Source organism: Nerophis ophidion, linkage group LG04 (assembly GCF_033978795.1).
Source record: "Nerophis ophidion isolate RoL-2023_Sa linkage group LG04, RoL_Noph_v1.0, whole genome shotgun sequence".
In the NCBI taxonomy this organism is placed as follows: domain Eukaryota; kingdom Metazoa; phylum Chordata; class Actinopteri; order Syngnathiformes; family Syngnathidae; genus Nerophis; species Nerophis ophidion.
Genome location: NC_084614.1, coordinates 29,994,562 through 30,021,531, shown reverse-complemented (window position 1 = coordinate 30,021,531; position 26,970 = coordinate 29,994,562). Strand labels below are relative to the sequence as shown.

At 40.4% G+C, this 26,970-nt stretch overlaps 1 protein-coding gene across 3 annotated transcripts in view; it reads left to right on the top strand.

Moving 5' to 3' along the window:
- The window catches only part of LOC133551271 (roundabout homolog 2-like), a 190,250-nt gene that overhangs the window by 137,371 nt on the left and 25,909 nt on the right, over window positions 1–26,970 (top strand). For all 3 annotated transcript variants that reach the window (XM_061897818.1, XM_061897820.1, XM_061897819.1), the window contains exons 9-19: window positions 2,188–2,393; window positions 5,940–6,021; window positions 6,106–6,271; window positions 6,719–6,885; window positions 6,964–7,085; window positions 12,279–12,510; window positions 21,852–21,976; window positions 22,064–22,235; window positions 23,977–24,153; window positions 25,011–25,037; window positions 25,163–25,202. In XM_061897818.1, the coding sequence (XP_061753802.1) occupies window positions 2,188–2,393; window positions 5,940–6,021; window positions 6,106–6,271; window positions 6,719–6,885; window positions 6,964–7,085; window positions 12,279–12,510; window positions 21,852–21,976; window positions 22,064–22,235; window positions 23,977–24,153; window positions 25,011–25,037; window positions 25,163–25,202 (1,516 nt within the window). The remainder of the gene's footprint in view (window positions 1–2,187; window positions 2,394–5,939; window positions 6,022–6,105; window positions 6,272–6,718; window positions 6,886–6,963; window positions 7,086–12,278; window positions 12,511–21,851; window positions 21,977–22,063; window positions 22,236–23,976; window positions 24,154–25,010; window positions 25,038–25,162; window positions 25,203–26,970) is intronic.

Sequence of the window (26,970 nt, the reverse complement as noted above, 5' to 3'; positions counted from 1 at the left end):
ATCTGTTTTTAAACTCAGTATGAGCTCTTTTATGGCGACTGTTTCCGGAATCAAAGAGCAACTCCCTTTAAGTAAGCTGCAATGCCTTTGGCCATCTTCTGGGACACTCAACTGTGTCAAAATATAACATTTTATATTAAATATATATATTTTTAATGACATCAAGGTGAACTGTACTTTTTTGGGAATATTTGTCATCCACAATCCCTATGTGAGACAAAAACATGTCTTTCCTTTTTTGGGCATGCTAAATAGTATAAAAAAATATATACATGTATATACATATATTTAGGGGTGTGGGAAAAAATCGATTCGAATACAGATCGAATCGAATACGTTGTGCGATTCAGAATTGATTCTCATTTTTTTTTTAAATCTTTTTTTTTTTAATCTATTTTTTTTTTTTAATCAATCCAACAAACCACTACACAGCAATACCATGACAATGCAATCCACTTCCAAAACCAAACCTGACCCAACAACACTCAGAACTGCAATAAACAAAGCAATTGAAGAGACACAAACACGACACAGAACAAACCAAAAGTAGTGAAACAAAAATGAATATTATCAACAACAGTATCAATATTAGTTATAATTTCAGCATAGCAGTGATTAAAAATTCCTCTTTGACATTATCATTAGACATTTATAAAAAATAAAAAAAAAGAACAATAGTGGCTTACACTTGCATCGCATCTCATAAGCTTGACAACACACTGTGTCCAATGTTTTCACAAAGGTAAAACAAGTCATATGTTTGGTTCGTTTAATAGTTAAAACAAATTTACATTATTGCAATCAGTTGATTAAACATTGTCCTTTACAATTATAAAAGCTTTTTTTTTTTTTTTAAATCTACTACTCTGCTAGCATGTCAGCAGACTGGGGTAGATCCTGCTGAAATCCTATGTATTGAATGAATACAGAATCGTTTTGAATCTGAAAAATATCGTTTTTGAATCGAGAATTGCGTTGAATCCAAAAAATCGATGTATTATCGAATCGCGACCCCAAGAATCGATATTAAATCGAATCGTGGGACACCCAAAGATTCGCAGCCCTACACGTATTGCTGGCAATGGGCTGCTAACAATATAGATAAATGAGATTGAACTAATTTCTCCATAAAGTCTTCTAAAAACCTCCAACAACATTATATATATCCATGCTGTAAGTAAGTTTGGAATGTAGTAACAGGCAATATTTACAGAATTTTGGTCATTTTAATAGTTACCGAAACTTCTTTCCTGGGCACACTTATTTCACAGGCTGAGCTTCCATCGATGTTTTTTTGCAAAGTAAAAGTGATATTTCTAACATTTCAACAAAGTACATTTGTACAATCTCATAAGGAATGTACCTTCTAGGCAAAATTCCCAAAAATGTGTAATTTCCCTTCTTTAATGCCATAAAAAAGCAAGTGCTTATTGTACACTGTGTTTGTCCTGCAGTTTTGAATACATTTTGCAGCTGCTCTCCCTGCTATTTTACAATTAGCATTGAAAAAAAGCAAAGAAAACCATGCTGTAAACACTTATGACAGACCTGATAACAGCTGAGAGCAGCAGTGAGAAAATTGGAAGCGGGGGAGTTGTTACAAGGCCAGGAGAGATCCAACACTCCAGAAATTACTGTTGCCGAGTGTAGAAGCTGTTTTCTGGATGATATAACATACTTTAAAAAGCTTTTAAGGAGATGTATTGTTGTCCTCCTTGGCATGCTAATTTAGAGTTTAATTTGCTGTGGTGGAAGGAAGAAAATGTGCCCTGGGGCGAGAGAGGCTAGGGGGTGTTGAGCCAGAGTAAGAAACAAGACAACAGTCCTTGATGTGTTGAAAGGCAGTGTAAAGAAAGGATGGTAATTAGCGCCACAGGTTAAGCTTCATTAATCCTCACCTAGTGATTAAATTTCAAAGGTGTGATGCAGTGCCACGAGCGCACTACTCTTCTCTGGAAAGGGCTCATCAAAACAGTCACTTTCTCCCACAACACATTCTTCATATTGAGCCTTGACATATTGGAACTGCAATTACTGCAATCACTAATTAACGCCTTCTGATAAGGTCATGTTTTTTTTCCTCACAAATAAGGCAACATTATAACGTTGCCCAGACTTTGACATCACAATTATAGCTCAAGAGAGGCTTGAAGAAAATAACACATCTTCCTCAATGATTATCTTCAGAACTGAAGGACCGCCCACCGCCGATCATTCGTCAGGGCCCGTACAACCAAACACAAGCATTAGGAGGCGTGACGGTACTCAGGTGCCTGGCTTCAGGGGAGCCACAGCCCACCATTACCTGGCGAAAAAATGGGGTCAGTCTGCTTGGAAAAGACTTGCGCTTTTCCCTGCTGGAGCATGGAAGCCTTCAGATCCAGAGTGCCAAGGTGAGTCATGGCAAGACACATACAAAACAACTCACACTACCTAATGATAAACATGATTTGCATCCAAAATTATACCATGACAAAGCAAGTCATATATTTATTGTGTTGACATTGGAAGTAATGAAGAATTTCCCCTAGAATGTACAAATGTTTAGAAAATTGTGTGGTACTTTGGTTTTTGTTCGCCCCATTTTTTCATAGGATTGGGTTTTTGAGAAAAATGTTGGATAAAAGTCTACACCGCTTTTCGTACACTGTCTTGCTTACCGTACGACATAACCGAACACAACAAACCGTTGTATCATTCCATTGACTGGACTGCCTAAACACATAAATGTTGGTGATTCAGTCATGCCGTGTCTTTATTACAAAACCTGCCTGTGATAGACCGCGCTCAACTACCCACCTGGAATTCATTCTATCCAAGTTCCATAGTCCCTCTATGACATCATCACTGTTTGACTCTGTAATTATTTGCTAACTAACACAGTTACACCACAAGTCTGTGTTTTTTTAGTGTGTACAATTGCAAAACAATCACAATGGGACCAAAAAAGTTGCATATTCCAAACGTTCATTAAAGAAAGTAAAAAAACACTATTGAAGTGAAGAAAAACGTATTACTGTGTTCGCCCACAACAGTCTGCAAATATAAAATGTGTTTGGTATTAAGATTTTTGGATGTCTGGAATGTATTTATTATATTTGCATTATTTTTTATGGTAAAAATTGCTTCTGCTTTCATACGATTCGGACTTTGTCAACTAAAACCAAGGTACCACTGTATCACAAACAGCTATTAATATGATGCAATACAAGTCTATAACAGTGCTTACTTGCGGCTTGTTTATGTCAGCTAAATATATTGTAACCTGTAACCTGTTTTGAAGAGGTTTTATCGTCATATACTGTATATACCAAATAATATATTGTTTCTTTGAATCGGGAATAGTGTTGAGTCGTCACCCCTAGAATCGAAATCGAATTGTGAGTTGTTGTAAGATCCACATCCATAACAAAAACATTTTTTGAATAATATCCTTCTTATTTTGACATACATGAAAAATAAATAGTAAATACAACTTGGCAAATCATGTTTAAATGTATAACTCAACTGAAAAATTATTTAACGAAATACATAATATTGTTCATTTGACTTCATATTGTGTGTTGGCCCTGCGATGAGTTGGTGACTGATTTACCGCCCGCCCCATAACTCAGTGAGGGACAAGCGGTAGAAAATGGATGGATGGATGTATTGTTAATTAAGCATGCTAGCATAGCTCACATCTGTTAAATTTTACTGGTGTATGTGTACAGATATTGTCATTCATGCAGGTCATTGTAATTTCAGGGCATTCAATCGATCGCGGCTTGACTGTTTAGTTTGTCTCAGAAAACATTTCGCCTCTCATCCGACCAAGTAGGCTTCATCCGTTCATGCTCATAGACTAAGACTGAGGTATTGGCACCAGCCGCTAGACTCAATCTGACCAATTTAAGTCTATGAGCATGAACTGATGAAGACTACTTGCATGAGAGGCAAAACGTCTTCTAAAACCAACCAAACAGTCCAGTTGCGATCGATGTTGTTTTTTGCCGTCATATTACACGTACATCACTCTTTCCAACAAAAAGGCCGTAATACATGGCTACACATTTCAGACCAGATGTGTAAATTCCGAGTTTCATCAATCTTGTCCCGTCATACTATATGCGCTGATGTTGCAAACACACAAAAACAATTTTAGCCTGATACAGTTCAGGATGTGAAATCAATAATAAATGATCATGTCCTTTCAAAAGTTAATGGTTATCACAAATTGTATCAAACCACCACTAGTAATTCTAGCGAATCACTGAAAATGTATGAAATAATGAAAACTATAGTGCTCACTATAATTCTGCTTTTTACTTGCAAATGCAAATGTTTGCCTATCCAAGTATGTTGACAAAGATAATTATTGAAAAGTGCAGGAAGGATTTAATTGAAAGCACTGCTCATTTTCTGCAACAATGTGCACATTAAACAGCTGATCATTTAATCAATATGTTGGTGCAGACTGATCCATAAGTGGATACTTAAGAATGAAAGGATCATCAAAAGCTGTTTAATGTGTGAAACCACATGCGTGTCTGTTATGAATAATTGCTGGCATTTAACTTTATGTTGTTGAAGGTTTGGCATTTGTACATTGTTCAATCACATGCAAAGCAAAGAAAAGTAATTCTCTGAAATGACAGCTAAACATTATTCATATGGATTAATGAAGTTGGGTTGTTTTTAAAAGATGAATAGTGTGTATTGATTTTTTATATGAGTTATTAAATGCGGGTTTTTGGTCGGCATCTCACTGGCAACAGTCGGATTCAAGGACATAAGGACTGTCCGACAAATCTAATATAACTGAGGAACTTCAATATGCAGTATACTGTCTGTGTGTCAAAGTGCTCTCCTGTGTCACACATCTCCGCTATCTCTTGAGAGAAAACTCAACTGCCAGTAGTCCCAGAAGCTTTGCCAATTTGAGCAAGACCATCATATCACTGCTTCAGTATTTCCCGTGTCAGCACTCGTGATGATAATGTTGATGGTTCTGGGAATGGTGGACGACTATTATTGGAGGAAATCAATTAAGGAAATTAATGTCAGCTTTTACTGGGCTGTTCTTTTTTTCATTGAGGGGCTTTAAGGTTTTCTCTCATCCACTCTAAGGCTTGTCTCGAGCCAAATGCAGGCCAGTGAAGGTTAATGCATTTTTACTGTACTACTAGCTGCAAACCTCCTTCAAAAGCCTAGACTGATGCAATAGCTTGTAGAAACCATTTGGGATCAGAGTTGCAAAGACTATTGAATTCACTCTCACACAGCAACAGAACATGGCTCACATGAAAGCTGTACAGTTTTGTGGTCTGAATGAGCAAAGCATACCGACACTTGTTCACTGATGTATGGCAATCGCTTGAAATCTTTACCTCTGTCAAGAAGTTCCATGATGATGATGTCTCCTTATGTTTGCTTGTTGGCAGCATCCTGTTTAAATCTGTAGATGGAGCAAGATCGATTTTTTTTTTCTGACAACGTCATAAAAGTAGCAAGAAAATCGTAGTCGTAAACAATAAGATAACTTTGATGACTAATACGATTATATAATGAATTACTAAAGTACTGTTAAACCAGGTTTAAGTTTAATTTTCATCTGATAAAGTTTTTTTTCAAGTAACAATTAAAAGGTCCAACTTAATAGGGTCATATTATGACTTTTTTTCTACATTTAAAACACTTCCTTGAGGTCTACATTACGTAATTGGTGGTGCTTTGGTCAACATTTTGCATAGACTAATTTTTACAGACCGTCCACATCGAGTCTACTGACGTACTTATTTATTGCCATAAATGAGGTGTTCTAGAACTTTTGTTTATATAAACTCATATACAATATGTGTGTGATCAGGTCATGATTTGCAAAACCAAAGGATGATTTCAATGAAAAAAACTGCATATGCTTCATAGTGCTTGGCATGATTATATTGCCGTTTCCCCAGCTATCTGATTCTGGATTGTACACATGTGTGGCTACGAGCTCCAGTGGAGAAACATCGTGGAGCGCTTACTTGGATATTAAGGGTATGCAATAGTATCAGTAACTCTTTGCCTGATGAACATTTTTTGCTGATAATAATGTTATATTTCTTGCATTTGTTTTGCTAGACTCCAGTGACCCCATAGACTTCTTGTCTACCAACTTGACAGCCCTACCAGGACCCCCATCCAAGCCAGAGGTCACTGATGTCACCAAAAGCAGCATCTCGTTGTCATGGGAACCTGGGACAGAGGCCGGCTCCCCAGTGTCCTCCTATGTCATTGAAGCCTTTGGGTATGTCTGTGACCTATGGCCACGGGCCATTTCTAGTGACCCCAAACTTCCCTGCCAGTAGTCGAATTAGATGGAGGAGAGTGTTTCTTTACATGCAAACTAAATCAGTATTCCACCTGGCTGACATGGTTTAGCTTTAATCAAAAGTAGAATTTGTATCTGCCATTTAACAATAATTATCTGGCATTTAAGGCTCACTTTAAACATGTGACAGCTATTTGTTTTGTTGTGTTTTTTTTTAACCCAAAATAAAGTTTCCTCTTTGTTGTACCGTTTACTCTGTGATGATGGAAGAATTAAAAAGGTTTGATTACTCTTTTATTTGACAGGATCTTTTTTGTTTTGTGTGTTTAGTGTTGCTGCCAGGACTTGTATAGCACAGCTTTCATGCGTACTCATCAAACGATTCATCCCAGCTCATGCAAACTCTTCTTGCTTTTCCTACAGTCAGTCAGTAAGTAACAGCTGGCAGACAGTAGCAGACCATGTGAAGACAGCCGAGTTCACAGTCAGTGACTTACGACCCAATACCGTCTACCTGTTCATTATCAGGGCAGTCAATGTTCAAGGTCTCGGAGACCCGAGCCCAATGTCTGAGCCAGTGCGGACACAAGGTACCAGAACATTGTAATGGATTCTTAGTGATAGCCATGACTCATTATATACATCCTTTTTTTTTTTTTGCCTTTTAGACATCAGTCCCACAGCACAGGGAGTGGACCATCATCATGTACAGAAGGAGCTAGGGGAAGTGGTGGTCAGCATGCATAACCCCGTAGTTCTCAGTTCCACTTCAGTGCAGGTCACATGGACTGTAAGTACTTATCCCTGGTTTATAAGAGTTTATTTCATGAGGAATATATTGTGAGAAGCAAAATAAGCCATATCAATTGAACTGAACTTTTTAGCAACGTAGAATTTTATCTCTTTATGAAATGTATAACATTTTTGACCAACAATGTATGTAAAGGAAAGGCACTAAACTTAACAACCTGTGGCCTAATCTACTAAAAACCAAATACCACGTGTTAAACACTATGTGCAAACTGTACAATTGCATTTACTGTTAATGGGCGCGTTGCAGGTGATCTACTAAAACTGTGTTTGCAATTGACAAAGAATGCAAATATTGGTGCCGACCACCCTATTTAAATTAGGTTTTTGTGTACCCAAGGATCATATGTGCCAACCTGTGATGTTTCGTTATGTTGTGGAATATGCAGTACACACCACCTTTTCTGACAATATACTGTAGAAGTACTATCTGAACAGAATAACATTTTTTAGCAAAGGTGCACTCTGGTAGGTGCCAGTGTTCTGATGGTGCATCTGGAATGATCCAGAAATGCATGTCCCAAATGCATATTGCAATATTTTTTCTCTTATACAGTGGCAGTGACGTCCAAAGTGCATCTAGGGACCATTTACAGCTCACAGCTAATTAATCATACAGCACGTGGCACATTCTAAAAATGATGTTACAAAAATTAACAAACATGAAAAGCAGAATAAAAGAGCAAAACAGATGTTGGCTCGTGGGATTCCGTAGGCAGCAGACAGGTTCCTACAGGCCAAGCGATGTGCGGCTTTGGCGGTCGCTTGGATATGGGAGGATTTCAGGGAAGCCATGGAAAACGACTTCTGGACAGTTTTAAAACAATTCTGGACCACCACCTTAGGAGGGGAAACTGCACTGTCAACACGCTGTATAGTGGGGATGGTGTGCGGCTGACCTTGACTAGGGTTGTCGCACATCGGTGGAAGGAATACTTTGAAGACTTTCTCAATCCTACCTACTCATCTTTCTATGAGGAAAAACTGCCTGTGGAATCTTTGGTGTACTCTCCTATTTCTGGGGCTGAGGTTGAGGTAGTTAAAAAACTCCTTGGTGGCTGTGCCCCAGGGTTTGATGATCCGCCCCGAGTTTCTTAAGGCTCTGGATGACAAGACTCGGCAACATTGTGTCGACATTGGGACCAGTGCGTCTGCATTGGCAGATTGGAGTTTTGGTTCTTTTCTTTTAGAAGGGGATCCGCAGGGTGTGTTCCAACTATCGTGGGATCACACTCATCAGCCTTACCGGTATGGTCTATTCAGGTGTACTGGAGAGGAGGCTACGCTCGAATGGCAAACCTCGAATTTAGGAGGAGCAGTGTGGTTTTTGTCCTGGTCGTTGAACCCGGGACTTGGAGGAGGCATTTGACCATGTTCCTCTAGAGGTACTGTGGGGAGTGCGCAGAGAGTATGGGGTATTGGACCACTAGATTGTGGCCCTACGCTCCCAGTAGGATCGTGTCAGAGCTTGGTCTGCATTGCTGGCAGTAAGTCTAACCCGTTTCCAATGAGGATTTGACTTTGGGGGTGGAATACTGCCGTTTGTCACCAGTTCTGTTCAAAAATGTAATGGACAGAAGGGGATCTGGTTTGGTGGCTGCAGGATTAGGTCTTTACTTTTTGCAGATGATTTGGTTCTGGAGGCTTCATCTGGCCGGGATCTTCAGCTTTCACTGGATCGGTTCGTAGCCCAGTGTGAAGTGACTGGTATGAGAATCAGCACCCCCAAGTCTGACTCCATGGTACTCCCCAAGAAAAGGCAGGAGTGCCATTTCTGGGTTGGGGAGGAGATCCTGCCTTAAGTGGAGGAGTTCAAGTACCTCAGAGTCTTGTTTACAAGTGAGAGAAGAGTGGATTGCAAGATCGACAAGCGGATCGGTGCGATGTCTACAATGATGCGGACCCGATATCAATCCGTAGTGGTGAAGAAGAAGCTGAGCCAGAAGGCAAAGCTCTCAATGTATCAGTCAATTTACGTTCCCATCCTCACCTGTGGTCATGAGCTTTGAGTTGTAGCCGAAAAGACAAAATCACAGGTACAAGCGGCCAAAATTATTTTCCTCCGTCGGGTGGCGGGGCTCTCCCTTAGAGATAGGGTGAGAAACTCTATCATTGTGGAGGAGCTCAGAGTAAAGCAGCTGCTTCTCCACATCGAGGGAGGACAGATGAGGTGGTTTGGGCATCTAGTTAGGATGCTCCCGGAACGACTACTTGTTGTTGTTTAGAACACGTCCGACCAGTAGGAAGCCTTAAGGGAACAATGGGGGGGGGGACTCTGTCCACGCGATATCTTCCAGCTAGCCTGAGAATGCCTCGGGATCCCTCAGGAGGAGCTGCTGAACAAAGTGGCTGGGGAGAGGGAAGTATGGGCTTCTCTGCTTGGGCTGCTTCCCCGCAACCCGGTCTAAGATATGCGTAAGAAAATGGATGGATGGATCAGTGTGCAGCCCTCTGTGGAAAAAGTTTGGAGACCTCCGTCGTATATAAAAAAAAAAACACGAAGAAAAAAAAATCCTGCCAGTAGACGACAAAATTAATCATTGAATATGTTTTAATGAACCCCTAAAATCATTTACGACCTATAAAATTATGAAATGTTATTGCTAAATAGACAATATGTCTTATATTTTTTTTAATTTATGACAGTCCAAATGACAACATGCAAGACGGAGGATTCTCTGCTCATCATCTGGCTTTGAAACGTGATCGCCTGTTTTCTCTCAACGATTTGTGCCCAGTATTGTGGGCGTTTTAATAATCAGCATACACATAAAGACAGACATGCTAAAAGGATTGTACTTGGTATTTTGCTCATGTAAGACATGCAATCCTCCATGCACAAGCTCAGTAAATCAGCTTCGTGTGCACTATGAAGTTTACATGTCTTTTAATACATGGAAAACTTTATTATATCAGGCCCCTAATGTTAACATTAGCCTTTAAACCCAGACAAATACCGCAGGTGTGACTTGGCCTACTACCATTATGGTGGACTAAAACAAGTGGCCAAGTGTCCAATTTTACTGGCGGAAAGGCCATTGGCTTGTGTGTGCAGGTTTGCTCCTTAAAATTAATTGATGTTATGTTATGTACCGTATTTTTCAAAGTATAAGTCGCTCCGGAGTATAAGTCGCACCTGCCGAAAATGCATGATAAAGAAGGGAAAAAACATATATAAGTCGCACTGAAGTCTAAGTCGCATTTTTGGGGGAAATTTATTTGATAAAAGCCAACACCAAGAATAGACATTGGAAAGGTAATTTAAAATAAATAATGAATAGTGAACAACAGGCTGAATAAGTGTACGTTATATGATGCATAAATAACCAACTGAGAAGGTGCCTGGTATGTTAACGTAACATATTATGGTAAGAGTCATTCAAATAACTATAACATATAGAACATGCTATACGTTTACCAAACAATCTGTCACTCCTAATCGATAAATCTCATGAAATCTTATACGTCTAGTCTCTTACGTGAATGAGCTAAATAATATTATTTGATATTTTACGGTAATGTGTTAATAATTTCACACATAAATCAATCCCGAGTATAAGTCACACCCCTGGCCAAACTATGAAAAAAACTCTGACTTATAGTCCGAAAAATAAGGTATATATTATTTTAGAGTAGTGTTTTGGGGGCTCTGAAGACTGGATGCACTGACAGACCCAGTAAAAAAGTTGCAGTCATATGGGTGTTTATCTTCACTTTTACCATTTTCACAATAAATGGCAGGTTATTGTGATAGTCCGTATAACCCATCCCTACTGGCCAGGCGTGGCTTGTGGGATTTGAATTTGACACCTGTGGTCTAAATGCCTTAAATTACCATTACAGTAATAACTGGAAACTGACAATATTGCTGTTCAACCATTTAGATTTCTGTAGTATTTGCTGTGTAATTCTAATACAGTAACAACAAGTAAGCAAAGCAATCTTGCAAGTACAATAATTCTGAATCAAAGAGGTCATGCACAGACAACGTATCTTTGGGTGGACATCCAGCCCCTGTTTTCCATGCAACAAAGTTTATTTCCACCAGAACCTCCTCTGTTTTCAGGTCAACTCTGTAGTGCTGTGGAAGTTGGTTTACACTGCTATCATCTGTGCAACCTTTCCCTGTTTGCAAGTTGCCTGCTAGATTTCCCATGCACTAACACTGTCCTCATGTGTTAGGGCCAACTCATTCTTACTAAAGATGACAGAAACTTTTTTACACTTACACTTTCAACCATTTAGATGTATTCATTGTTGCCAAAAAGTTGGGAGCGAAAAAATCTTGCAAGCGCAAAAATTGTAATCTTTGCACGCGCGCATCAATGAACTCCCTGGGGGCTAAACCCCGCATGTTTTTCAAACCTAGTGACGCCCCTGATTTGTATATGACCAAATTGCCACATATCGATGTTTTCATTTGTTTTACTTAGCCACAATGTTATGCAATGAGTAATTGGTAATAAACTGAATGTTGTGTGACTATCAAAAAGTAATTAATCACTAAGAGTGGAAAGCAGGGCTCTGTCTGACACGCTAGGTCCAAGGATGCAACATGGAGTATTTGTTGTTGGATTGAGGGTGATTTATTGCCCCTTTGAGTAAAAATACAATACATTTCATTCAGGTGGTTTGTGGTTCCTTTGCAGTCCTTTTGCGCTCCTTTGCGTTCCCTTTGCACTCCTTTTGCGTTCCCTTTGCGCTCCTTTTGCTTTCCCTTTGCACTCCTTTTGCGTTCCCTTTGCGCTCCTCTTGTGTTCCCTTTGCGGTCCTTTTGCGTTCCCTTTGCGGTCAACATAAGTAACGGCACCCGGGTTCACACTCTCTCCAAACAAGCCAAACAATTCCCCGACAAGTGCAGGTTGTATTCATTCGGCCCAACAAACATTCCTCCCACACACACACACACACTCCGCCTACATACATGTAGCCACACCCACTATCCCAGGTGACAAGTGAGAGACAAACCCATGCCTCTACAGTGAAATATGTTGCTATGTTGAGACCCAATGCATCAAATCAGTTTTGCGCTTACAAACTCTCGACAACAATTCTAAGTACATGTAGTTCAATGAAACATACTAATCAAAGGCTCTAGAGCTTCACAGTTGTGTATGACATCTCATATATTCTATTCTCACACATTACTATACAGTATGCCTTTTCTTCCCAGGTGGATAATCCGTCCCGGTTTATTCAGGGCTACCGTGTTCTATACCGCCAGACATCAGGACTGCCCTCCCCAGGACCATGGCAGATCCAGGACCTAAAAGTTTCCTCACAGAGGGACATGACTCTTTTAGGTCTGAAGAAAGGAATTGTCTATGAGATTAAAGTACGACCATACTTTAATGAGTTCCAGGGTGCAGACAGTGAATCCATGACAGCACGCACTTTGGAAGAAGGTAAATAATTATCATAACGTCTCTCTGTTCCAATGTTGTATTGTTCAATTTTGTCTTGCATGAAAAAAATCACCTTTGTTAATGGTTCTAATTTAGGGGTCTCTAACTCAATTTATCAGGTGCTTGAGTTGTGAGACTGGACCGCATCAAATATTTCCTTCAGAATCATGTTTTAACCATGTGACTAAATTTGTTAACTTCTTCTACCAGCAGATATAGAGGCTAGGGCTAGGCAATATAAACCAAAACTCATATCCCGATATAATTTGGCTGAATATCGATATACAATATATTTAGACCAAGTCGGACCCTAACATATGTGTCAAGTTGTTTTATTGAGACTAATACTTAACAATGGCAATTTTCTAGAAATGTCAAAGTGTCATGCAAAAACAGATGCACATAAACACATTTAAAAGCCTTGAAAATAATATAATATCTGTAAAGTATAATCTTCAATCTTCTTTAAAGCAAAGCTTGAACTATACTCAAATTCTCACAACATGACAAAAACAAACATGAGCAGCAAATTTAAAATATTTTACATTTTTAATTCAACATTTTTAAAAGATCCTTCCTTGTACCCTCAAAAAAATATGCTGTCAACTGCAGGATGATGTGTGGCAGGTGAAAATAATAATAATGTATTCCCTTTCAGACTGCACATTTGTTGTGGCAGTGCTTCTTGAGCAAAGTAGTTGTGACTAGGAGACTCATATAATGACTTGATTATTTCTGGCAACTATTTATATCTGGAATTTTTTATCGTTTGCATGTGTACCTATCTTTCTTGCGTTGTTGACTTGATAGAATTACATAAATTGCAAAACACCACGTTGCTGTCTTTAACGTGTGTTGCCCCGTGTGATGCCGAGGCTTGAGTAAAAAGGGACCCGATTGCTGGCAACAATGCTGAAGATTAGTGCAAAAAATGGCACCGGGAAAACGCAGAGAAAAGACTAAATTCAAGATTTCCCTGCAAACATTGGGGAGGAAGATGGGCACAGCACTCAGCGTGGACAGAATGAGTAGAGAGACTTCCGCATCAAGAAATTTAGGATTACATACATCGGTATTAAGGTACGGTCTCAAATATATATACCTCTTTATAAAATACACTGGTATAATTTGTAATAACGGTGTAATACCCAGCCCGACAAGTGGCCCTGAGCTATGTTATTCTAAGGGTAAATGTAAATGTAATGTAAAAACGGTATGAATATAGATAATGTTGAATTTCCCAAGCGATGGTCAGAGACACTTCACTTGCTTAAAGAGAATTGCTCTTTACAGTATGTTGCCCAATGTTTGTTGTGTCATTTTTGTGTCTTCACTCTTTCTGTAGTTAATGTTCTTTCTAGTGGTTCAAGATTACCATTATATATTTAACAATTAGCCACCCAAGTATTAGGACACATTTATGTTTCATGTAATCAAACAAAAAATGGACTAACAACCTAACAAATTTTAGAAATTTTTAACAAAAAAATTCTAACAACATTTTTTTTTTTTGCAAATCTTTTTGTTATGTACCAAGCAGAGGGAAGCAGGCAGAACCACAGCAAAAAGGGAGAACTGCGGTTTACCGGGTTTATTGAAAACCTTGATGAGTGTGTGGGGTGTGTATGCTACCACAAGTGAATGAGTGCGGATGATGTGTAGAATTAACAATGTAAGTTTTACCAGGGGGTTGTTGTCGGTGTGTGTTGTGTGAATCTTTCGTCGAATCCAAGGGGCAAGACGAAGAGGTAATCAGCAGGGTGGCGAGCAGTCGGGGTTGGAGAGAGGCAACAAAGTCCGATTCCAAGCTGGGGTCAAGCGTCGAGGGAGGCAAGCAGAGATCCGGGTGGAGCTCGTGAGGCAAGGCACGATCACAGGCAACAGGGAAGACACTGCGGAAGACACAAGGGACATCAAACACGGGAACCAGGATGAGCACAAAGAAGGCGAGCAAGAAACGAGGGAGGGGTTCCAGACATGATGCTTATTGTGAAAGATTGGCTACATTCTGGCAAAGGTCTCCTGGGTCCACTGGCTTTTATGCCGCTCCCTCTCGTCAGGTTCAGTTGTGATGATTTTTAATTGTATGCAGCTTTGTCGCTGCGTGGGCGTGCTGCGCCCAGCACGAGCAGGGGCGTGTCTGTGCACTCAGCCAGAGGACAAACTGGGAAACTCAGCTGCTGGAGAAAAGCGGGTTCGAGTCCGCGCCGTGACACTATTTTTTTCTTTGGGTAGTGATTTTTGGGTTTTTTTGGGTACAATATGTTAAAACCCTTTTTTATTGGTCGGTATCGACCCAGTTCCCACCTTAGCCTGCTATTTTTACTAAAACGATTTGCAGCCCAATTTATGATATGTAACCCAAAGAATATTTGTCACACAAAAAATGTTTTGAACCAAAATAGCTGGCTCCCCTCTTCACATCGAGAGGAGCCAGATGAGGTGGTTCGGGCATCTGGAGAGGATGCCACCCGAACGCCTCCCTAGGGAGGTGTTTACGGCACGTCCAACCGGTAGGAGGCCACGGGGAAGACCCAGGACACGTGGGAAGACTATGTCTCCCGGCTGGCCTGGAAACGCCTCGGGATCCCCCGGGAAGAGCTAGAAGAAGTGGCTGGGGAGAGGGAAGTCTGTGTTTCCCTGCTTAGGCTGTTGCCTCCGCGACCCGACCTCGGATAAGCGGAAGAAGATGGATGGATAGATGAACTAAAACAAAACCATGTAAACCCAAAAATCATTTGCAACCAAAAAAAAAGTAAATTTGTAAACAAAAAAAAAGGTTTTCAATCAGAAAAATGATTTGCGACCAAAACTGTATTATTTTATTTTCTTTTTCTTTTTCTTTTTCTTTTTCTTTTTCTTTTTCTTTTTCTTTTTCTTTTTCTTTTTCTTTTTCTTTTCTTTTTCTTTTTCTTTTTTTTCAATCAATTTTTTGGTTTTAAATTTGTATTTGTTTGCAAATTCTCTTTTGCTTGATTGCATAAAAATACACACACGTATTGATTGGCATGCAGGGTGTGTGGGCCACAATTACACTAAACTATGAAATTCACTGGAGGACCACAACATATGGCCATTTTGCAGGCCATTTTTTCAGTTTGAGACCCCTGTTCCAAATGAAGATAGTAAATATTAGCATTTGAAAAAAAAACACCCATGTATATATATAGTGCCATGTGACAGACGTGTTAAAATAAGTCAACAAAGTAAGGACTCAGTCACAAACCTAAACTTCTGTTTGTTGGCAGAAAGGGCTGGGGGCTAATACTGCACCCTTTGACATCTTTTTGGACCCCTGCTGCCATGTGTCCATCACAAACCAATAGCAGACCTACTTGACATGACCCTCACTTTTCACTATCACACACACACATGCTCACAATACTTTATTGGTTTTCACAATCCCGGCCCGAGGTCATCACACAGGCTTCAGCAGCCTTTTAGAAATATCATACTCTTCATCAGCAGAAAGATTCATCCGAGGTTGTTAAGATTAACATTGACTTGATGCTAGAAAATGATAGCTGACAATCCTTAGGCAAACAACCAATCATAATGTTACCCCCATGTCAAAAGATCAGTGTCCATGATATCTGTGCAAACTGCAAAGAGGCTATTCGGAGGAACAAGCCCTGGCAGAGGAGCTCGATAACCTTGTAATATCAGATTGTTTTGACAAAATAGTATTTCCGGCATAAGGGATAGCATTAAATGTTGGATGAAATAAGTAAAATAAAAAATCCCTATGCTGAAGAATCTTGACTCATGCTGTTACTGTACTTGAAGGGTGTGGCATGTCTCTATATGTGATTGTAACCTGGCCAGGTGCTGCATCAGCTGAACGGACTAAAGATATCAGCTCACGTTGAGAGCAAGTCAAGATAAGGCCGTAACGTGTCAAAAATAGCCAACTTCCAGCAATTCTTTTCCATGGCGACACATGAGAGGGTCAATCTGGGATTTCGAACAGGCGAGTCTGCAAAAAAGCGAAAACTCACCGCACCTAGAGCCCAATTAAATGGCCACAAGGGATTACTGAAGGATTTTTCCAACTGAGGTAGCAATTTTACTTCCCCTCGATCCCGAAAAAGGTATTGGGGACAGAAAAAAAACGGCCATTCATCTGGAGCCAGAAAGGGGCTGCACAGCATAAATTGGAAAAACAAAAACAAAAGGAAAACAATACTTATTATATACCACTGACAGATATTTAAAAGGGCAATGCATCTGGAGAGGACCTCTTAGAGGCCCGAGAGATGATGTCTGTCACTATGGATGCACATGTGTAGTGTGCTTCTAAATTTGAAAATATAGCAGAATTATTGCTGTTTTGTGGCCATAAGGCTGGCAGCCAAGAAGAGAGACAATGCAATGCTTCCCATAACATCACAAATACAACATACGGAGGAGGTGGGAGCGTCTGCTAATTAATGTCTCAAGTAGCTTGCACATCAGACTCATTAGTGGAGCAGGTTATGTTTACCAGCTTGCACCCTGCAAAGCAGCAAATTAAGAAGCTTAAGCACATTTTGTTTAGAGTCACCATTCTGAGCGTGGTTTGACTGGAATCTATTGTAGGAGGCATCATTTGCATTTAAGGAGCAGTCTGTTATTAAGTACCCTCAGCGTCCAGATGACTGAAATTTCACTAAAAACTTCTTAATGTATGTTTTGCTACTGAAAATGAATCTGTCAGTCATGTATCATAATATCAATTGGTTATTGAGTAATCGTTATATAACGAGCTGTACGTGGTACGCGTCTTTTCCATCTCCAAACTCGATATGCCGCCCCCTCTTGGTGTGAGGTCATCTACAGAAGTGGAGCACATTTCCCTGCGTAGACAGTGTGGCTAAAGGCAACTAATATTTTGATCACTTAATTGTATTGCGACGGGTCTCCAGCCGTCATCGTGTGGGTTGTAGTGACAATCGATACAAGACGCATCGTAGCAGGTTTTACTCTGATTTATTATTTCAATAACCATGTCTTCTTGCCCGTCTGTCGCGCCATTTTCTAGCGCGCCGGCTCTTCTTGCTCATCGCGGCGCACCTTTCGGTGGCCAGTGGCTGCGTCTTCCGCGAGGGCTCATCTCGCTCTGGGTCTCCCTCATCGCGTTCGTGGTCTTCGTTGTCGGGTAGTTCCTCTCCTACTTTTGCCGCGATTGCTCCTCCCTCTCCCCTTTTATGCTGCAGCAGAAGATGCAGTGATTGAGAACGGGTGTGTTGTGTACGCACCTGATTATTTCGGCTGCAGTGTCGCTCCAGGCGTGCCCCGCCTCTCCGCTCTGCTGCATGCTCCGCCTCCTAGCCGCCATCTTGGGCAAGACCACCGTTTGCCCTGGCCCGCTGTCGGCTCGTCGGCTCCGTCTCTCCACATGTATGTTTTGCAATTGATTAACTGGTATGGTTAAGATTACGAACAAAAAAGAAATAGCCGTAGCCGGACTTCTCTGTTCTTCCATCTCTTCTTCTAGACACCGCAGCTTGTGTTTCCTCATGCTGTTTTAGCATTTCCTCAAGCATTTTGAGGAAAACATGAGTAGAAGAAGACGCAAAATAGAATACTACCGGCTTTTCTGTCGTTTTTGATTATCGTTCTTCCTCTGTTTTTCTGCAAGTTCTGACTTAGGCTAGATCCAAATTCTCCCTCTTCCTCTTTCCCCCTTCTTGTTAACCCTTCCCCATTGATTAAGCATCTAGTGCCATGGTAAAGTGTTAAAAATATATCCTTAGGCATTCGAACGTCGCTTTTGTGCGTTGCTTTTGCTACGTTATCAAAATAGCCAATACCTAAGGGGAGTAGCAACGGATGAACATCTGAACAAAACCATTAACGTCATTATTTTAAAAATCAATAACCAAGAATTTTATTTACATTTGTAGGCGTCTCTTTGTTTTCTGCCATCGTTTTTAGCAGGCATGATGTAATGTTTGAAATGTTTTCACTGCCTCAATGTCCGAGGGAGGTCTCTGAGCTCAGTTCATTTCGAGGGCTCCGCAAATCAATCAAATCAAATCAAGCAACTTTATTTAAAATTGACCACAGGGGTAGCCAAAGTGCTGTACAGTGGGCGGGTTAAAAGATAATATGAGAACCGATAAACTTGGCCCTTCTCCCTTACCAAATGAAAATTTGCACATCACTCGAATACTGTAACGTGAACGGGCAAAACAAAGGGAGAAGGGCTAACAAGAGAGAGGTATTTGGATTGAGCCCTAGTCTTCTCCCTTGAAGTGTTCTCCTGATTGTTGTGTTTGCATTTGTCTCTTAACGCTGACTAAAACCCTTCTTTCTCAAAATCAGTGTCATCAAAGTCATTAAAATGATTGTGCAAATTACACTCCTCTTGCTCGTTCCTTCCCCATTTTGTGCGAATCAGTTTGACCGAAGAGGTCCATACTTTCCACAAATTGCCATCATTTGGAAATATATGCAGGTGGACCCCTTATTTAGTTGTATTGCTACAACATGCAACAATGCATCTGGCACACATATTTCCTAATACCTTCATATTCTGCGCAGAAATATCAAGATTAGGGATATAGATGCTACCAAAACACCATCCATCCATCCATTTCCTACCGCTTGTCCCTTTTGGGGACGCGGGGTGTCACTGGCGCCTATCTCAGCTGCATTTGGGCGGTAGGCGGGGTACACCCTGGACAAATTGCCACCTCATCGCAGGGCCAACACAGATGGACAGACAACATTCACACTCACATTGGGGCGGTATAGCTCGGTTGGTAGAGCGGCCTTGCCAGCAACCTGAGGGTTGCAGGTTCGATCCCCGCTTCCGCCATCCTAGTCACTGCTGTTGTGTCCTTGGGCAAGACACTTTACCGACCTGCTTCCAGTGCCACCCACACTGGTTTAAATGTAAAAATCAGATATTGGGTTTCACTATGTAAAGCGCTTTGAGTCACGAGAGAAAAAGCGCTATATAAATATAAGTCACTTCACTTCACTTCACATTCACACACTAGGGATAATTTAGTGTTGCCAATCAACTTATTCCCAAGTGCATGTCTTTGGAGGTGGGAGGAAGCCGGAGTACCCGGAGGGAACCCATGCAGTCACGGTGAGGACATGCAAACTCCATACAGAACGATCCCGAGCCCGGGATTGAACCCAGAACTCCTCAGGACCTTCGTATTGTGAGGCAGATGCACTAACCCCCCTCCACCGTTCTGCCCGCTACCAAAACACATGCTACGTAATAAGGAATTGCCTCCAGTCTTCTGTAGATGACGTCAACAGGCTGATGCAGGCCCACCCGCAATTTTGGAGTTTAAAGCAGGCGTTCAAAAATCTGCTAAAACTTGTCAGAAAATAAGCATAAAATCACATATGTGTCTACTTTGGGGGAAATTTTACCTGTAAACATAGTTTTTAGGTCTAGATCTATCAAATATGAACCAATGTTGTCTGCATCAGAGGGGCCCTATGTTGTATGTATTTGATAGTTCCTATCTTCTGTTAATGTTTTCAATTGACTGACAGCAGCACATTCGACTTAGAAAGGGGAAATACAGTAAATGTCTTATTTTCTGGAGAACTATGCAAATAATTTCCTACAAAGTTCAGTTGTTTTCACAAGGAAGACAATCTTTAAAGATACTAATACACCTGGGGGGTTTACTGCCATCTGATTGACTACTGTACCCTTATTCAGATGGGATAGGCTCAAGCTCACTGGATAACCAGTAGAAAATGATTTCATAATTTTTGCTGTGACTTATTTGTGTAATTCATTTTGTGTTCAGTGACTTATGTTGTATGTATTTGATAGTTCCTATCTTCTGTTAATGTGTACAATTGACTGACAGCAGCACGTTCGACTTAGACTGGGGAAATACAGTAAATGTCTTATTTTCTGGAGAACTATGCAAGGAATTTCCTACAAAGTTCAGTTGTTTTCACAAGGAAGACAATCTTTAAAGGTACTAAAAAACCTCAAAAGATATGTCACAAGTTTGTGTCAAACCCATCTGGGGTTGTCAAATCATTTTTAACATTTTGCTTCGCAGCCAGGTGGCGGACAGGACAATCACACCTGCTTTGCATATGTCTTCAACATTGTGCATAACATTGCCTGGCTTACAGACACCACCTGTATTTTGTACTGTATCTACCTAATTGGGCCAGGTAATCATCTAGTCCACACGGTGTAAAACACTGTATTGGCTAATGGAAACCGTGAGCCCCAAGCAGTTTTGTAGTCCATTCACTAGCAAAGATAATATATTTAGTTGCATAGATTACTCTGAGGGAGCCCTTCTACCTGCAGTCTCATTAAAGATCCAGTCTGACAATGTAGGTCATTTGGCCACTTAGCCACATTTAAGAGGTGACAAATTAAGAAAATAAGTTGAATAAATCCATATCTGAAGACACTTAAGGCCAATGACCATTTCCATTCAGTTAAATACGAGTGATCAAATTGGTGCTGCTTTCTGATAATAAATCGTGGAGATTTGTTTGGGATTGGTACTTTTCATATCTGAACTAATACAATATCAATTCCTGGTACCTTGGAATCAATACCGGCACCAACGGTACCATTTTTTTGTACTTGTGTGTGGGATTATGCGATAATAAATGTTATTGGTTTAAAGATTTAAAAAATATATTTTTTAATGTAACATTTAAAAATTAGCTGATAGCTGTGCTGTCCAGTTATTATAGCTTGTTTTCTTATTATGTTTCTGAGTCTCATTTGAAAGTATTATATAATAGAGTTAGCTTGCAGCTGCAATATCAAGATTTTAGATGGAAGTAGCGTATGGCTATGGTGTGTTGTCTAGCTAGGTAATAGCCTCTGCCATGATGCTGAAAGGTCCCTTGTTTGCAACCGGACGTGAGGTTCGGAGCAACAAAGGTATCAAAATATGTCAATGTTTGATTTTACATGAATCGATACCCGGTAGTACAGACTGAATTTGGTCATTGCCTATAAAAGTACTGAATTCCGTACCCTTTCCTGGGTTGAGGACATGATGCTGCAATACAATTATATTAAAATAAATGCATTCTAGTTGTGTGCCACATAAAACCTATTGCATCACAAACATTTTTCAAAGCTCGTTATTATTTTTTACCATTTGCCAGCTCCCGTAATTGTATTACCAAAATGTATTTTCCTTAACACATACTCATTGGTTTGGTACATTTGTATTTTCTTATTTTTACAAAGATTGATCAAACGAATGGATGTATTATTCAGCTTCATTGTCCTTATTTGGTTTCCTGCTTTAGCCTGTTTTGCTTGGGAATATTTGCATCCCCGTACTTTTATGTAGTTTCTGACTTAACCATGATTTGGTTCTTTGATTCAACAGCACCCAGTGCGCCTCCACAGCAAGTTGCAGTGTTGACAGTAGGGACCAATAATAGCTCTTCTATCAGCGTGTCATGGGACCCTCCACCCACAGACCAACAGAATGGCATCATCCAGGAATACAAGGTCCACTCTGGCCCATGCACCTTAGACATTTGAACAATATACTGTGCAACCTGACAATGGATTCTGTCGATGGGTTTGTCTCGTCAGATCTGGTGTTTGGCTAACGAAACCCGGTTCCATGTCAACAAGTCTGTGGATGCAACCATCCGGTCAGTGGTTCTCGGGGGTCTACAGGCTGGAGTGCAGTACCGTGTGGAGGTAGCTGCAGGCACCAGTGCTGGAGTGGGGGTCAAGAGCACCCCCCAGCTCATCACCTTGGGTAATTCACACACCAAGCCAGGATAAAATGACCTAATATTGGGGAGACCAAGGTTCCTATCACAGTTTGGGGTCTGGGAAAATGATTTATCAATGTAACACCTCGCAGGAAAAAAAAGTGCTCTTTACACTGTTGACGTCTACTGAAAAATCAATAGATGTTCATCACATGTAGTGTTTGGTAACACTGCCAAGTACTGTTAGCCGTATCAATAATCCACTTCAATATATGGGCCGCAGCCACTAACAAAATAGAGAGTGATTTTTGCTGCGACTTATCAGCCTATCACTTCTTATAAAATAACGAAAGGATGCTCAGAGTATATAAGCCCAGAGTCAATATTGGAGCCCAGGCTAGTTTCTCCTCATCTGTGACTTTTGACTGATAAATAATAACAGCTTTAACACACAGAGAAAGGGAAACAGGCCTGTGGGCTGCAGCTTAATGACGTGTGTGTGTGTGTGTGTGTGTGTGTGTGTGTGTGTGTGTGTGTGTGTGTGTGTGTGTGTGTGTGTGTGTGTGTGTGTGTTTCGGGGTTGGGGGTTCCTGACTGAGACTGTGAATCTAATTTCACAGCACAGTAGCTGCAACAGAAAATCAAACTCTGTCAGAGCTGCTCTGTCAATCTCGTGTCTTTGCGGCTCAACTTGATAAGTGCACTGCTGAATTGATTAACTCTGCCTATATATTGGTTGCACTGACACGTTTTTTTTTTTATTACAAATATTTGTTTCAGATGTTTTTTTTCTAGTTATGGTCTTTCAGTTTGGGTATTATTGTGTGAGCCTGTGTGTTTTTTAATTTGTTTTTATCCATCCACTCGCTACATTAAGTACAACTGCAAAATGCAATGGAATACAATACAGCATTCGAATAACAAAAAACATGCATCTCAAAATACAGTACAGTATTTTTTTGTTTTGATTGGTACTGTGACAGTGGTATTAATATGAACCAATTTTTTTGGGTTGTAGTTTGCAGTTATGTAAGACTGCGCTGCATGCTACATACATGACAACATACACTAACCAATTGGCCAGCATGTGGCCTCAGTGGAAACCCAAATTATCCTAATAATAAACATTGGCCATTACAACACATCTGTAGCATTTGCATCCACATGAAATACGATGTCAATAATAAATAATATAATTAACTGTAAAATAAATTGTATTGAACAGTGTCCCACACATTTATCGGATTGCAGTTTTAATGAGTGGAGTTTAAAATATTAATTACAACTTAAAATATCAATTAAAACTACCTTTGAACACTTAATGTATATAAATAAACATTGATTGATTGATTGACTTAAAACATAACAGTCTGGACCTGCTTCCTGAAATTAAACTTTATAATAAAATATAATATTTATAATCCTTCATAAAAGTTTATTTTTAAAAACATTTTTGGGTGTGTATATTTATATATATGTATATATAAATAAAAGGTTAAATCACCAAAATGATTCCCGAGCACTGCCACCGCTACTGCTCACTGCTCCCCTCACCTCCCAGGGGATGGAACAAGGGGATGGGTCAGATACAGTGGTCACTTTCACCATACCTGGTGTGTGTGTGACTATCAGTGGTACATTAGTCCTGTTCCCTATTTTTGTATTATTTTAGGTGTTTTTGTTTTTTTTTATTCATTGTAATGTGCTTAGTGTCAACACATCATGCCTCACACCCCATGAACAGTATTTACAAATTCTAAATATTTCTCCTCTTTGTGTCCTCAGGTGTAGAACAGAAAGACGTGATGACGGGTTCTGAGGACAACAATAGCATCTCGGACGTAGTCAAACAGCCGGCCTTCATCGCGGGTTTAGGTGGAGCCTGCTGGATCGTCCTCATGGGCTTCAGCGCCTGGCTGTACTGGAGGAGAAAGAAGAGGAAAGGACTCAGCAACTATGCAGGTAAAAATCAATTTACATGGTTCTGCATCAGTACAGAATCTCAAAGCTCATTTGGTTTCTTTCCCCAATGAGAGTTTATGTCATCACAGATTTGACTCTTTTTGAGCTGGCTAAGAGGCAGTCAGACATACATATATTCAAGGCTGATGGAAATGGGCTCTATTTACTTCTATACACTGTGCATCGGTGTGCATCAAATGTGCCGCGCTCCATCAGCCGCGTACCTCGGCACTGTCACACATTCATGTGAGATAAGTAATTTAACATTGCCTCCCATTATCAAACCGTTGCCGGTGTTGTCTGCACATTAACATGAAGCACATGTAGAATTGGGGATGAAATATATATTTTTAGCCCTCCGGTGGGCTTTAGGCTGTGTGCTCCACAACCACAATGTGTAATAGGTCTCCTGGCTAAGGAGAGATTTATGTGATTGAGTGCTGTTTCTTTGCTGCTTTTTCCTAAAACATCACAAAATAAAATTGGTGTTTCCTAAAAAATGGTTCAGAATATGTCTCTGTTAGCCATAAAAACTATCAGTCTTGTTTGTATTTCTATTTAAACATTTCGACGCATTATTCTCATGCTAATATACAACAGTTTCCTTATGCAATTGTTTTCCGTTTTCTAAGTCAGCTGTCTGGTTGTAATTCTTATCATAGGACAGTCCTGACAATGCTCAATTAATTCCCTCAACAGCTTCATATAAAGATAATTTGGCATAAGCAGAAACTGCCTAAATGCAATGGCTGCATGCAATCGTATTCAGATTCATATTCACCGTGTTTACACACTTCTATACAACCTGGTCAACCTATTTTCGTTCTAACGTGGTTTCTTTTATTCTTTCATTGCAGTTCAATCCTTCACTTTTACCCGTGCAGGTATGCTTTTGTACATTGACATTATTGTTAACATGTAAACATTACACAATGATAGCAATCCACTACAGTGCCAGACCCAATTATTTGTTTGTTGCTTTATTTATTGTTTTTCTTCCTTTTTTTAGTCACATTTCAGCGTGACAGAGGCCTGATCAGAAATGGAAGGTAAGATCTATTTTAACTGAGAAAACGTACATATACAGTCCTGGTCACAAATGTACATACACTTGTGAAGGACATGATGTCATGGCTGTCTTGAATTTCCAATAATTTCTATAACTCTTTGTGAACGGCTTCCAGCCGCCATCGTGCGGGTTGCATGGACCATCGACGTAAGACATTGCGGAGCAGGTTTGACTCTTGTTTATTATTTCAATAAACACTTTTGGGTCCCAGTCGGTCGCGCCGATTTCCAGCGCTTCCTTCTTTGCTGCTCGTCTCGGCTCGCCTTTCTGTCGCCGGTGACTCCGTCTTCCTCGGGGGCTCATCGCTCGTCTGGTCTCGCTCGTCTTGTTCGTCTGGTGGTTCTTCTCCTTCTTCTGCCCCGATTGCTCCTTCTTCTCCCCTTTTATACAGCAGGAGAAGATGCACAGATTGAGAGCAGGTGTGTGAATTACGCACCTGGCTCTGATCGCTGCAGCGGCACTCCAGGCGCGCCCCGCCTCTCTGTTCCGCTGCATACTCCGCCTCCTGGCCGCCATCTTGAGTACGACCATGATTTGTCCTACCCTGCTGTCGGCCCGTCGGCTCTACCTCTCCACACTCTTATTTTTGTGATAGAGTGATTTGAGCACAAACTTGTTGATCACAAAAAACATTCATGAAATTTGATTCTTTTATGAATTTATTATGGGTCCACTAAAAATGTGATCAAATCTGCTGGGTCAAAGGTTTGCATACAGCAATGTTAATATTTGGTTACATGTCCCTTGGCAAGTTTCACTGCAATAAGGCGCTTTTGATAGCCATCCACAAGTTTTTAGTTGAATTTTTAACCACTCCTTTTGACAAAATTGGTGCAGTTCAGCTATATTTGTTGTTTTTTGACATGGACGTGTTTCTTCGGCATTATCCACATGTTTATGTTAGGACTTTGGGAAGGCCATTCTAAAACCTTAAATTTTAGCCTGATTTAGGCATTCTTTTACCACTTTGGATGTGTGTTTGGGGTCATTGTCCTGTTGAAACACCCAACTGTGCCTAAGACTCAACCTCCGTGTTGATGTTTTTAGGTTCTCCCGAAGAATATGGAGGTAATCCTCCTTTTTCATTGTCCCATTTAAAGCACCAGTTCCATTGGCGGCAAAACAGGCCCAGAGCATAATACTACCACCACCATGCTTGACGGTAGGTGTGGTGCTCCTGGGATTAAAGGCCTCACCTTTACACCTCAAAACATATTGCAGGGTATTGTGGCCAAACAGCTCAATTTTTGTTTCATCTGACCAGAGAACTTTCCTCCAGAAGGTCTTGTCTTTGTCCATGTGATGTCAGATGAAACAAAAATTGAGCTGTTTGGAGGAGAAAAGTTGAGACCTTTAATCCCAGGAACACCATTCAAAATAAGGGTTGTAGAAAATATTGGAAACTCAAGACAGCCATGACATTATGTTCTTTACAAGTGTATGTAAACTTTTGATTGCGACTGTACATAATATTTTAATCTCTGTCTTTTTGCTGAATGTCAGGTACTCATTTCAACTGTGATAAATACTTTTTTATGATTTTTTTTAATTAGCATACACATAATTTTTCCTTCTTATAACCATGTATGATTTGCACTGATATATACTTGATGATGTCATTAATCACCCCTTTTGCAATGAATGCGACCAGTTAATGAAGGTGGGCTGCTGTCGTATTCACGGCTAATGTGAGGACGAATGGGGAGGTGATAAATGTGCTATTTAAGCTCTGGCCTGTTTGACTTTGT